Source organism: Pseudonaja textilis, chromosome Z (assembly GCF_049901715.1).
Source record: "Pseudonaja textilis isolate UNSWEBS1 chromosome Z, rPseTex1.2, whole genome shotgun sequence".
Classification (NCBI taxonomy): domain Eukaryota; kingdom Metazoa; phylum Chordata; class Lepidosauria; order Squamata; family Elapidae; genus Pseudonaja; species Pseudonaja textilis.
This window is the reverse complement of record NC_142008.1, coordinates 66,019,787-66,034,593: the sequence shown is the minus strand read 5'-3', so window position 1 is coordinate 66,034,593 and position 14,807 is coordinate 66,019,787. Positions and strand designations below refer to the sequence as shown.

At 37.1% G+C, this 14,807-nt stretch overlaps 1 protein-coding gene across 5 annotated transcripts in view; it reads right to left on the bottom strand.

Annotated features, from left to right (window-relative positions):
- The window catches only part of SEPTIN7 (septin 7), a 117,421-nt gene that overhangs the window by 25,789 nt on the left and 76,825 nt on the right, over positions 1 to 14,807 (bottom strand). For 3 of the 5 annotated variants that reach the window (XM_087917586.1, XM_087917587.1, XM_087917590.1), the window contains 5 exons: positions 14,064 to 14,164; positions 13,249 to 13,383; positions 11,061 to 11,178; positions 2,029 to 2,121; positions 444 to 540 (listed from right to left, as the gene is read on the bottom strand). In XM_087917586.1, coding sequence (XP_087773712.1) covers positions 444 to 540; positions 2,029 to 2,121; positions 11,061 to 11,178; positions 13,249 to 13,383; positions 14,064 to 14,164 — 544 coding nt within the window. The remainder of the gene's footprint in view (positions 1 to 443; positions 541 to 2,028; positions 2,122 to 11,060; positions 11,179 to 13,248; positions 13,384 to 14,063; positions 14,165 to 14,807) is intronic. The other 2 variants (XM_087917588.1, XM_087917589.1) reach the window with 1 other exon arrangement.

Here is a 14,807-nt window from a genome sequence, read left to right as displayed (position 1 = left end):
TTAATAAATAAAGTTGCATTACTGAAATGTCATTATAATTATCCAAATTTACAATTAAATAAAGTGAAATAAAACAAACATGAAAGTTAATTGCAGTTTAACAAATACATAATAAAGTTGTGCTTGCTTCCAATTCAAAAGCAAAATGATGCTTAGACTGTTAAAATGAATTGATTATAGAAGAGTTTTGAAATAATTCAAACATCCACAATATAATTCAATTGAATATCTCAGGAAATTCTCAATTTACATATATGTGAGTCTTATGATTTTGTTGCAATATTAGTAAAAGATGTAAAGTATAATTAAGGGTACTGTTATGTGGAGACGGAAGGGCAAGTAGGAAAATCTGAACCTCTATCTTGCTTTTCTGAAACTGTAATATTCCTATAAAGATATAACTTATTGCCCAATTATGTATGTTACACATTCTATTCACTTACCTTCTGCAACACCCCAAGGATACTGTCTTCCCCTAACTCTCTTCCCATTGACTTCAATAATAGTATTACTACCTACTACCGCAAGAGGTAAACGGTCCTACAAAAGAAACAAAATATTTTTTCCTAAAATAACTTATTGACAGGTTGGATGGAAAGTAAAACTTTTTGTACTGCTCTGAGATCACAATAAAAATAAATGTCAAAGGAGATTAGAAAAAAGAATGAATACAGGACAGACTGTAGGTGTAAAGAAGAATATCATCTGGTTATAAAATTAAGAACGTTTTCTATTCAAGACTGGTCATGATGGAACTGAAGATTATATTCTTTAAATTTAATCACATTCACAGGAAGGCAGAACCTTTTGATTAATTTGTCTCCAGCAATTAGTGGCCCCAACTGGTTTTCTAAGCAGCTGGGGGTAAATACTTGATTTGCTACAGAGTCCTGCTGAGGCTCTGGCTGATAGGATGGCAACTATGTGGACTCTTTTGGCCCATCACTCCAGTTACTCCGTGGTTCCTGGAGGAGTTGAAAGGGCCAAGAGACATCTAGAGCATTGCTGGAGGAAAACAAAGAATGAACTCAACCAAATATGAGTTAAAGCCACTATTAATGCTTACCTCATGGCAGTAAGAGCAGCAAAGCATCAATATTTCTTTGCTCTTATTGCATCAATAGAATACCCCCTCTAGTGGCTCTTTTTAGGGTCATTCATGCTCTCTTTTCAATTCTGAGGAATATTATATAAACATATATAATTGCTCAACATAAACTGATACATGACGAGTTTCAATAATGTTCCTCAGAATTGAAATGATTTTACAACACTATATTTCATGCAAAATCACACACACACACACACACACACCCATTTAGAACCAAATAACAAAACAATAAAATAAGCAGACAGATGACTGAATGATTGGGAAATCACTAGGATAAGAAATCTAAATATATTTATCAACTCACTGCATGACACTGAGGCAATCTACCATAAGAGGGCACTACAGCATCTCATTTTAAAATCTTACTTGTTAAAAATAATATTACAAACATTCCATTAAGCTGGAAATATGAAATTTCTTTTCTTTGCTTCAAATAGTCTTGTAAAAATTAAATATATTTTGCCTAGCTATTGACAACATAGGTAGCTATGGTAAATCAAATACAGAACATCTGAATAAGCTTGTTACTTTAAAAAGAAGAAAGGATTCAGATAAGATTCACCATTATTTTCTTTTGTAGCATAATTCCTTTATTATTAATTATTAACCAGTAATAAAGGAAACATCTAAAAGCAGTCACTACAATACAGAGCTTTTAAAAGCAAGGACATTTTATAAATAAGAATTGTTTTAGTAGGCTTGTTAAACAACAATCAAAACATTCCTTAATAATCTGATACATGTGTCAGTGTTTAAAAGTTTATATATGCCAGAGTTTTCTTGGTAATTTGACTAAAGCCAAGATAGATGTCTGATACACATTCTTTTGTGGAATGACTCTGTCCATTAAAATAAAACCCATTTGCACAGAATTTTCTGACATGAAACTAAAAATTTGTTTCAGTGTATTTTAGTACCTTAATCTTTTTAACCAGCTTATTTTCTTCTTCATCATCTGTTTCTGGGAATTCATATATTTTAATTTTGTGCTCTTGGATTTCTTTCATTATCTAAAAATAAACATATTTTAAAAAGGAACCGTAACATGTTGAATATATTAATAAAGTATGCTGATGGATTCTATTTTTATGTATTAAAAATGAACATCACAAATTCATGTCAGAATATGGATACTTCTATAAGTAGTGTCTTTTGAAATTCAGGTAATGTATTTGCCATTTTTCAGATAAAGCTGTACTTTCCTCTTTTCTCTTTCCCAAAGTCATCCCACTTTCACTAATTCCAATTCACACAATATAGTAATAAACTGCACTGACAGTTTACTACTATACAATTCACAATTCCTGTAAAAGGATCATCAGAGATCTTAATATTCTTCTCAGTTTTAAAAATAGATTGTAAACATTCAAATTGATATCTTTCACAATTGTTTCAAAAGCTATGCAACAATTCTGATCTCATATGTATGATATATATGTTATTTGCAGTACATTCCTTATATGTGTCTAAACTACTAGATTTATATCTATATTTTCATTCAGAAAACTATATACTATGAAATTAAGTTTCCATTCTGGTAATCATAGTTATCCTTACAGAAACCTCAAACAAATGCAATGTATTATTTTTCAAATCACAAATATACCATCTCCTAAACAGACATTATAACAGTGATAAGTGGTATTGAACACATATTGACTATTGATTTTATATAAACATGCCAAATTTTCAAAGAAAGTTAATTGCAACTGGTAATTATGCATTCCTTTATGTCTGTGTGGGTATGCATCTCTCTCTCTCTGAGACAGAGGGAGGGAGGGGGAGAGAGAGATTGTGTGTATGTGTTATGAAGAATTCTTATATTTCAATTACTTAACTGGTCATGTAACTTCAGTATATAGGTAGCCTTGATTTATGATCACAATTGGATCTAGAATTTTGGTTGCTAAGTGATGTGATCATTAAATAAATCATCATATGATCAGGTCCAATTTTATATGACCATTTTTATCCAATCATTAAGTGAATGCCAATTGTTAAGCAAATCATTGTGATTGGTCCATGTAATATGATGATGGGAAAAAGGGGGATGGATTGTAGTTTTGGACATTGTGGGAAGTCTGGGAAACTTTTAGTTTTGAGATTCCACAGATGTGCCAGTTGCTATTCTAATAAAGGTACTTTTGAGATTATGCTTGTCTCTGAGTTACTGATTGGAAGGGAGGTTTGCTGGAACGCTGACATTATCTTGAAACTAAAAGTTGGGTACGTTACAAACCCCAAGCTGCCCCCCCTCCACAACCAGAAAGGAGATTACCCCCTGCAAAGAGTATTCCTCCAGGGTGGGGATTTTATCCTGTCAAGGGTGGGTTCAATGCCAGTGAATGCCAGCACCCCCTGGTCTGGGAACACCCTGGCCCCAAAGAGAACCAGCGATCCCTTCTCAGCAAAGGGATCTGCACAGACAGCAGATGGCAGCCACCCCTCTTCCCATTAAGGGGAAGAAGGCAACAAACAAGGCAGGGCCCTAATCAACCCTCCATTGGAGCAACCCTGCTGGGACCCTTCTTCCAGGGAGCCCCAACTCAGCCAGGCCTCGAAGTACCCCTTCAAAGTTCATATGTTCCTCGTCAGACTCCATTCATTCCAGCTCAACCCGCAGTTGCTATGGCAATCCCACTTCCCTCCCCTTAGACCAGATCAGATGGCTTTTAAAGCAACTTTTGATGGATGACATGAACATTTTGCTTATTTCCTCACTCAAATCCGGTCCCACATAGATGCAACAGAACACGATCTGGTCACTGCAATAACAGATGGGATGAATGAGGGGGATGCTTCTGATTGGGTGGCTCAATTGCACTACAAATAAGTCCCATAACTACAGGATGTCAATGCTTTCATTGATCTCCTTAGGTTAGATTCGAGAATCCTGACGGAGTGGGAGAAAATGAGGACAAATTAATGGAAATGAAACAAGGCAAGCGACCCTTACAAGACTTTGTGGGGGAGTTTAGAAGGGTTGCAAGCCATCTCATGGACTGGCCTGAAAGAATTCTGTTGCACTATTTCAAGAACGCCATTGACCCAGAAGTAAAAAAGGTCTGTAACATTAGAGGAATACCCGAGACTCTGCAGGATTGGTATGCAATGTCCCTCAGACTAGACCAGGAAATCAATCCATAGAAAAAAACCCTACCTAGGGGAGCTGTGGCCAGGCAGCCTCTGACCAGACCTGCTGAAGCAGCTCCTACCCGATCCACAAGAATGATAAAGTGCTATTGTTGTGTCCATAGAACAGGACGGCCATGGAGCAGCCGACTGTTTGGCTCCTGCACTGTTCCACAAGCTCCACAACCAGGCCTAGTACATCCACCAGGGGTCCAAAAAAAAATATCAACGGGAGCCTCCAGACACTAGCCAGTTTGCTAGACACACTGTAAAAAGTCCCCTCCATGCAGAAGGAGCAATGAACTTCCAACCCAAGAAATTCTCCTCAGAGAAGCCGGTGAAAAAGACGACCCTATGGTGAGTGCTGCCATCACACCTTTTACAGTACAAGTGAAGTTAGCGGTGCCTGACACGGGGGAGGCAGGGGAGATAGAAGCTGTAATAGATAGCGGGTGTTCTAGATGCCTTATTGGCCTCTCCATCACTGAAACGCCCAATCAGGTTTGAACAAGTAGATGGGACTTTAATTGGGGGAATCCCGGCCACCCAGATGACAGAGTTAATCAAACTAGAGATTGGCAGTCACTGTGAACTCATACGTTTTGTAGTGGCTCCAAAGATGTCAGAATCTGTCATTTTGGGACTTGCTTGGTTAGATAAATGGGTCCCTATCATCAAATGGGAGGATGGATATTGAAAAATCATAATTGGGGTTGGCCCATTGTCCCGCTTCCTCCCACAAAGAAACTGCCATCCAACAGAGATCCCCAACCTGAAGCAGCAGCCACCACCTCAGACTCTCCTCCAGGTGCCCCCCAAGTCCCCAAACAATACAGAGACTTGACTGAGGTGTTCAGCGAAGAGGAATGCAATGTTTTACCTCCCCATTGAGCCGTTTATTGTGCCATAACCAAAGCTGTATTCCATGACACCAGCTGAAATGACTGAGTTTTTGTATGACTGAGAAAATACATCGATAACAATTTGGATAGAGGTTTCACTGAACCTGCCAAATCTAGGTTGGCCGCCCCAGTGCTGTTCAAAGAAAAGAAAGATGGTGGCTTGAGATTATGTGTTGATTTTAGGGGCATGAACGCCATGTGCATAAAAAACATATATCCCTTCCCCTCATGAAGGACTTATTAAGGCAAGGTCTTCACCAAACTAGATCTGAGAGAAGCTTACTACCGAGTCCGCATAAAGGAGGGAGACAAATGGAAAACTGCCTTCAACTGCCCTTTGGGTAGTTTCCAATTCTGAGTCATGCCTTTCGGACTCCACCCCCGCAGTATTTATGCAACTCATCAACGAAGTGTTACATCCACACCTGTACCAAAGGGGCTTCGTCTACCTGGTGACATTCTTATATTCAGTGTAACCATTGAAGAACATGTCAAATTGGTCAGACAAGTGCTTAAAAACCTTTTAGCCATCAAGTTATATGTAAAGCTGTCAAAATGCAAATTCCACAAAGAGTCGCTGGATTACCTAGGCTACCAAGTATCCAACCAGGGAACTGAGATGGACCCTGGAAAAGTGAGAGTGGTGGCAACCCCCAAAACATGTAAGCAACTTCAAAGCTTTTGGGGTTTTGCCAATTTCTATAGACAATTTATTCCGTCTTTTGCCGAGGTGGACTGTACTGTACTGGCGGACGCCCTGTCAAGAAAACCCCAATTTGATAGTCACCAAGAGGAAGTAGTGCAGACAATATTAGAAGCCCAACCAGCAGGCCAAGTAATCACCCGAGGCCAAGTCAACTGCAGCCCCAGACACCTAGAAGAAAAACTGACAACTGAGTTGAAAGCAGCCCTTTTGACTGATCCCTGGTTTGCTGAGTATCAAACCGACTTGACATTGAACAAGGGAAAGGGACAAAATGTTATGTACCCAATAATCTAAGCCTAATGGTACTGAAGTGTAGCCATGACTTGCAGTTGGGGGGCACTTTGGGTTCTTAAAAACCCTGCATTTAGTCAGGAGACAGTTCTGGTGGCCAAAAATGAAACCTGATGTTGAAGACTATGTGAAAAGCTTCTCAATTTGTGCCACAATGAAACACAGAACTGGGAAGCCCCCTGGCCTCCTTCAACAAGTAGCTGAACCAATGAAGATGTGGCAAGAAATTGCGATGGACTTCATTGTAGAATTACCTGAGAGTGGAGGGAATACAATGATTTGGACTGTTATTGACTTATTCTCTAAGCAAGCCCACTTTACAGCCTGTAAAGGACTACTTTTGACTAAAAAGCTTGCAAAAGTGTTTGTGAAGCATATCTATGGGCTCCACAGAGTACCTCGTAGAGTAATCTCAGACCAAAGTGTACAGTTTACAGCTAAGTTCTGGAGGGAATTTTTAAAGTCCATTGGGTCATCCCAAGGGCTATCCTCAGCGTTCTATCCTGCATGCAATGGGGCAGCAGAGAGGATGAACGCCATGGTAGAACGACATTAGATGCTATGTAAATTATCAACAGGACAACTGGGCAGAGCTGTTGCCATTTGCAGAAGTTGCTTACAATAATGCAGTACATAGCAGCACAGGTTTGACACCGTTCCAAATAAACACCGGCATGGAATTTGTCCCTATGCCGGAATTATCTAGGCACCCCCCCACACACACATCCATGTCTTTAACAGAATGAATGGACTCATTAAAGAAAGGTTGGGAGGATACAAAAAAAGCTTTGACTGAAGCTGCTGAGGAATATAAAAAGCAGGCAGACAAACATAGATCCCTCCAACCACCATTTAAAATAGGGGACAAAATATTCTTGTCAACTAAATATCTCAAATTGAAACTTCCCAGTAGGAAGTTGGGCTCTAAATTCTTAGGTCCTTTCCTTATATCAAAAATAATCAATCCAGTCACAGTTCAATTAAGTCTTCCCCGATTATTGGGGAAAATACACCCAGTGTTCCTTAGTAGTTTACTGAAACTAGCTGTAGGGTCAAATCTAAGGCTGATCCCAACAGCTCCACCCAAACCTTTGATTGTACAGGGTGAGAGACATCATGAAATTAAGAAAATCCTTGATTCTAGATTGTACCAAGGGAGATTACAGTATTTGGCATTATGGAAGTGTAACCTTTGTCAGAGGTTACTTGGGTAAAAAGTTGGAATGTACATGCAGATAGATTGGTTAATCAATTCCATAACGAATTCCCTGACAAACCAAAGGGTCCCCTGGGGGGGGGGGGAGTTTGTGTTTTATTATCTCTTTTAGGAGGTGAACTTCTCAAGGGGGGATGCCTGTCAGCTTTGGAAGCCATATTCCATGCTGACACATAGCCTAAAAAAGTCGGAGGGGGTGATTTCAATTGAGTAGTTCTAAGTAAACAAAATGAAATTCTTTTGGTAGTTCAAGGTTAAGTGTGGCACAGGATGAAAAAGGGATCTTACACTGGGATGGATCATGATTGATCCATGTGATATGATGATGGGAAAAAGGGGGATGGATTGTAGTTTGGGACATTGTGGGAAGTCTGGGAAACTTTTAGTTTTGAGATTCCACAGATGTGCCAGTTGCTATTCTAATAAAGGTACTTTTGAGATTATACTTGTCTCGGAGTTACTGATTGGAATGGAAGTTTGCTGGAACGCTGACAATGGTCATTAAATGATTCAAACAATTGTTAAAAAAATCCAGCATCCCCAATTGACTTCGCTTGTTAGAAGCTGGACAGCCTAGTTATAAATTGTGATGTGACAGCAAGATGCACAACAATGCAGGCCAGTTACTAAGAATTGCAGAAGACCATAGGAGTACTGTGATAACAGTAATTTTTAAGGAAGGATTGTAAGTCACTTTTTTCAAATCATAATTTCAAATAGATCAATTGTAAGTCAAAGACTACTTGTACATAGTTTTCTCATCAGAGCTCTATTGTATCATTCATGTTTTGCCTTCAGGAAAGAAATTCACTGTTCACCATCCAAATTAAATATGCTTAGATATTATACATTATAGCAGGGGTGTCAGACTCGCGTTGTCACAGTGTCATCATGTGACATATTTTTCCCCCATTGCTAAACCAAGCAGGGACGGGGCCAGCACATGACGAATCCAGTCTGTGGGCTGCGAGTTTGATACCCCTGCAATATAGCATCTAATCTTGCTACTATATGATACATGAAAGCAGTATTTGTAAATACTGTTTTCATTGTAGGAAGTAAAGGACTGATACCTCATCAGTCCCCAGCCTTTTTGGCTTGGAAGCCAAGTGGCGGGTGGAAGAGGGGTTAGTTCCCTGCGAATGGCAGGCAGGCGCATGTGAACAGCTCCATTTGTGTGAGCAGGGGGCACGCACCACTCACATTGGGGGAGCTTTGCAAGTGAGCACAAGTGGTGGCTGCTTGCGTGAAGGGAGGTGTAAGTGCAAGCAGCCATCACTTGTGCAAGAGTAGCTTTGTGCATTAGTACAAGCAGCCGCTGCTCGTGCGAGGGGAGCTTTATATACATGCACTCATCCACTACTTGCAAGGCCCGGTTCCAAACAGCCCATGGCCCAATAGTGGCCCATGAATTGGGGAGCTCTGTGATACTTGAATCATACATAATTTCTCATGGATGGAATAAGAACAATTAAACAAATCAACTAAAAAGAAAAGATATTCTAGGACATCTTGAAAGGCTATAATATAATAATCCAGATAGACAGGATTTCTTGCTGTTTTTCACCACTTCGTTTATTGTTTTTACTTAATGTAAGATGCACAAAATCCTTTTGTTGTCACATGGCCTGCAAGCCTCATAAACAAACAAATAATTGATCCTGAGGACATTCAGTAAAAAAAATCAAATATGTATTTGCAAACTTCCTGACAAAAATATGTAAACTTAAACCTCTGACAAAATTTCTCAGCAAATATTCTTAAATGAAGAAGAATGAATGTTAATTCATTAACAGCAGAAAGCAAAGAATATGAATAAATAATAAGGTATTGCAAGATACAAAGGAAAGAGGACTGATACCTCATCAGTCCCCAGTCTACCAGATTTGAAATTATATTGTGTATCTATTTAGTCTTGATGAAAGAATAGGAGTTGCAAATAAACAGGTTATTGGAGTTAGGGGGACATGAATCTGAAATTGGGTGACATACATTTATAGTAATGACAAAACTAAGATTAATGTAAATTTCAGAAATCACAATGTCAGGTTGGCTGTTCTTAAAGTATGGAATAAATGTAAGTACAGGATGTGGCTGAAAACAGTTTTGTGGTTTCAGCACAAAAAGCATTTTATAGACAACAAATAAGTAAATGGCTAATTTATCATGACAAACTATAATTTCCTCAAAAGGACTGTAAAACAAAACCAAGAATGTCCACAGTTTTCTAATATATAATTATTAAAAACGTTTCAAGAGGATAAAAGATTTTGATTTTGAACAATGTAAAACTTGAGTTTGAAACAGACTTAAGCACTAATAATGAACATGTTATCCTAAAATATAAAAATGTTAGTTGAAATATGAGATAAGATGACAAGTGAAAGAATATGTAATAAAATGGGCCAAATTTTGGTGACAATATACAAATGGATCAATGGGAAAATATGTGGCTGAAAATACTGAAATGTACAGTATGTTCTAATTTTAAAGAGAATTTTATAAAATGATGTATTGGCATTTATCACTAAATAAATTGTCTAGAAGGCATAAAGATACTTTGAATCTTTGTTGGAAATGAGAACAACATGAGGAGACACTCTATCATGTTTGGTGGATGTATAAAAAAGCTAACGAATTTGAAAACAAGTACATATATTAATTCAGAAGATTTTAAAAATTAAAGTTCATTATCTTTTTGCACATTTTTCTTTTCTTTTTTCTTTCTTTATTGTATATTAGTTGTGTTAAAGTTTTTTTTAAAAAAAAATACTTTAAAAATTCAATATCCTCCCCCGCTCTCTCACATACAGAAAAAGACAACAGAAGCAGAGCCCATTGGATATTTCTAATGGGAAAAGTGCTTTTAACTTCCCCATAAGTAATATTTACAAGTAACAGCAAATGCAAAGTTGTGGATGATACTAAAAAAATCAGAATATCAAAATCAACCAAGAAGTGTTAAGATCTCTTTACACTGGGTGACTAATTAAATTCAAATGCATGAAAAAAGATATACGATTGGGCAAAACCATCCTAACTTCATATACACACCAATAAGAGTCTGAACTGTTTATATCTCACACAGAAAAAGATTCAAAGTGAATAACACAGCCAGGTGAATATGCAGCAGCTCAAAATACGGATAAACAGAGCTAAGAAGAAGCAGAGGAGGGCAAGTAAAATGATCAGGGGTTTGAATATCTTTCATATGAGAAAAGACTAGGATGCTGCTTGGGAACAAAATAGCTGAGGAAAGATATTATTACTGAGTTATATAAAATAGACAGATCTGGAAGAAATATAAGTTCCTGGGGCCATCAAATGAGTTGAATGAAAGCATTTTTTTCAAATGATTCTTCTGTGGAACTCATTATCATAAGATGTGGTGATGCTCCCTAACCTGAACAAACTTTAAAAGAGGATTGGATAAATTTGTGGAAAATAGGCTTAACAAGGATTAATGACCTTGAAGAGTCAATGTCTCTAAATATGAATTCCAAAGGAACAGAAATAGGAGATGCATACATGTCTAACTTCTACTTGTGACCACCTAGGAAGCATCTGTTTGATCACTCTATATAAAATGCTAGATTAAGATGGGCTTTGGCTGAATCTGGAAGAATTGTTCTTCTGCATGTTATTGTGAAACTAAGGAGAAAAATATAGTTATACTGAAAGAAAAAGAAAAAAGAAAATTACCTGTTTTTTAAACTGTTGGCATTCTTCAGGTGTGAGTGTATCAGCCTTGGCAATGAGTGGAATTATATTCACTTTTTCATGCAGGCGTTTCATAAACTCAATATCCAAAGGCTTAAGCCTAAAATAAACAAAAATTTTAAAAATGAGATTTTGCAAATTTGGCTTCCAAATAAACACAGTCAAAATGTGATCCATATACTGTACAGAAAGTAAAATACAGATAGATTGTGACTTATGACTGTAATGGAATCTACCCTTTAGAGTTGAAAGTCGGGACAAACACTAAATGAATTGCCCCTTGTAATGACCAGCCATCCCTGCCCTTCCCAGTGCATTCATTAATAAAATGTGTGGGTTATTATGTAAAGCACGGGGTGCCCTCAGGGGTGGGGGAGATCCTGGGAGGCCTAGTGAAGGCAAAGTTCCTTGCCTCAGGCCTCTCAAAGCCTCCCCCACTCTGAAATGCACCATGCTCCATTCTGTCTTTTTGGTGGCTCATACATGCGTCTGCCAGCAAGAAACCCTAGCTGTGCCTGCCTTTCCTGGTGCTGCCACCTCCTTTCCTCCTGCCAAGGTGTCCCTGCTTTTCTGGTGCAAAAGGATCAATTCCATAACTTTTCAGTCCTGGTCAGCTAGCTGCCAATCCTTTGAAAGACTACAATCTTCCAAAGACTTTCGTCTTTGGGAAACCAGACCCTACATGGTAAGGTAGCAGCTTCAGGATGAGCTCCCCAAAAGTCTTCTCTAGGTATGAATCCCCTCCTTCTTCTAGAAAGCTACAGGTTTTTTTAGTAAAAAACTTGGAGGAAAAGCCTTCTTGTTTTACTCTTTCCCCAATTAGGTGCTAAAAGTAATTAAGTGCTAAAAGTTATCCCTCCAGTCTCTACCTCTTTAAAAACCTTACATTGATTCCAAATTGACAAGGAAGAAAAGGAAGAAAAGAAACTCCAGCTTTCTGCCTTAAGCAGCTGCAGAAAAAAACTCAGCTCAGAAAGTTAGGAAAGGCAGGAAAAAAAATCCACACATGACAAAAGCTGGGTCATAAAGTTTTTAGCTGTGTATCTGAGTTTTGTAGGACCCAGCTATGGCTCTAAACATTAAGCTCAAGAAGTCTGTCCCACCCCCCCAGCTTTTTATTTTAGTTGAAGAAATGTGGCTTTCTTGGGGAGGGAGAAGGTTAAAGCAAAGGAAAGATTTTGGGAAGCTCATCCTGAAGCTGCTGGCTTAACATGCATAGTCTGGTTTCCCAAAGTCTAGTAAAAGCCAGGAGAAACTGCAGGCTCCTGAAGGTCGGCTGATCAGGGCAAGGAGCTCCAAAAGCAGTCACCATTTTCCATAAGGAATTGTTGGAGCAAGATGGGAGGGAGGGAGGGAGGGAGGAAGGAGCACTGCAGCATCCCCCTAGGCAGTGGTTATAGTGAATGACCCAGGGCCCTGAAGCCATCATAACTTTGAAACAGGTCATATGCAATTTGGGGGTATTCGTTATAACTTTGAATGTTTATTAATTGATCTCTCATACCTGGAGAACTACCTGTAATCACATCTGCCTTGCAAATATGTATACAATAAAACCTCTACACTAAAAGATGTATGCTTATGAAAATGGTTCAGAATTTCAAAACTTGCACAAGCAAAGTTCCTTTCTACTGCTAAGTAATGTATCTTTTTCAAGCTTGTAGCTCTATTTAAGATACGCTTGTTAGAGAAGAGGAAACCATGTGAACTTTTCAAACATATCTATTATCCTCTGAGAATTAGGGCAATATTTACCACTGATTTCAAAAACGAAGTGCTTTATAAGAAATTACCAGTATCACAAATTATAATTTATAAATATCTGATAAAAATTTCAAAGCATTGGCACAAATGGAGTCTAAAAAATAACCTATCTAAAAATGTCAGCATATCTTTTAACTAATTATTCTTTATTGTGATACTGTAAAATGAAGCATGGAAAATTACTTTCAATTTAACCAATTAGAAAAATCCGAAGTACAAATAACATATAATCCCAACTTTTGCTCTTCTGGATTCTGTAAAAAGCACTTTTCCTAATATTAGAGAAGGAAAACTATTTAAATTCCTTACAATTTCTATGATATGACATATCTAACAATGTAGTTTAAATGTTTCTGAGTGGAGAAATCGCAAGGTAGAAGCAAAAACATTAATCTTTAATACTGACCCATGTCCTGAAGGTGCAATGAAATATAAGCAACACTGGACCCTGTTATCTGGCATCTGTCGTCTGTTCACACGTGATTCTGCATTAAGATAGTCTTCAAATTTACTGTCAATGTAATCAATAACGGGCTGCCAGCTACAATGTACAAAAACATTTTTTAAAAAGCAGATTAACTTGGAACATTTGCTATATTAGTACAAGTTGTACATCATAGTATTAAAAATGATGTGTAAATATCACAGATACAATTTTCCTAAAGAAATTTAGTTAGGTTGCTATATGAGAAAAGCAATGCCCATTTTTAAATATAAAACAAGAGCAACAAGCAGAAGGTTTAGTAGTAAAAGGAAGGGTTATAGAAATGGTATGAAGGAACACAGAACATATTCCCAAAGCTATTTGGTAAAAAGTCTTTATCAAATTTCATTTATTGTTCACTATCTACAATATTTAATAGATTGAATATTTATTCGCTATATTAATATTAAAATAATTTTTTTATAATAACCAAATATATATTCTTGACATCAGAAAATTTATCTTATAGAATCAATGGTACTTAGTCTTTTGACTTTTCTCAGTAATAACAAAACATTATTTATCTCTGAGCTAATCAGAGAAACAAGACATAGTAATATTCAAAACACAAAGAAACAAGACAGTTAGATAACTACATTTGGAAAATTATGTTTTATGTAATTTTATACCATGAGAACTGCAGTAAGAGTGCCATACAAAGAAAAAAACTTATTCTACTTTAAATATATGTAAGTATTGTGAGATAATACCCATTACTAATATTAGAATGTACTTACCAATTGCTATTATCCACTGCATCACCAAATCCTGGTGTATCAACTATTGTTAGCAACAACTGCACACCGCCTTCTTTAATTAGAACCTTAGACTGTTCAACCTGAAATTTTTTTAAGAAGATAAATAATGCATGTACTTTAAATATTAGTGATGCTTTGCTAATACCGGTAAAATCTTTGAATATAATAATTTTAGATTTTTTTTTTAAAGAAAATATTACAGTTGGTCAACTGCTCCTAAAATTGTTGTTTAAAATATGACTATAAATGTTATTATATGTGTCAAATTGTTTTTCTATAAATGGAGTAATTCTTTCAATTCAGTGAAAAACTTTGATTCAGTGGAGAATCCTTTTACTGGCAGGAGAGATGAAGCATTGATAAAAAGCATCTTTCCAACTCTTCAGGAGAGACTGAATGAGTACCCAAAAACAAAACAAAACAAAAATGTTTTTTTATTTTCTTCTTGAAAAAGTAATCCTACATGTAGAGTTCTGGTCGTATCAGTTGAGAATCTAAATTGGGTATCTTTTTCTCTATTCACATTTCTTTGCTCAGTTTGTTTTTCCAACTTTAGAAAAATGTTTTATGATATATAAAAATGGTTTAATAGCACAAACCAATATTGAAATGGGTTTTCAATGACTCTGCTTAACACTTTGGGTTTTAACCTATAGTCTTTTTGTTTTCACCTTCATTCACACATTAGAAATGTTGGGGAAATTTTGAGTTAAATATCTGTTT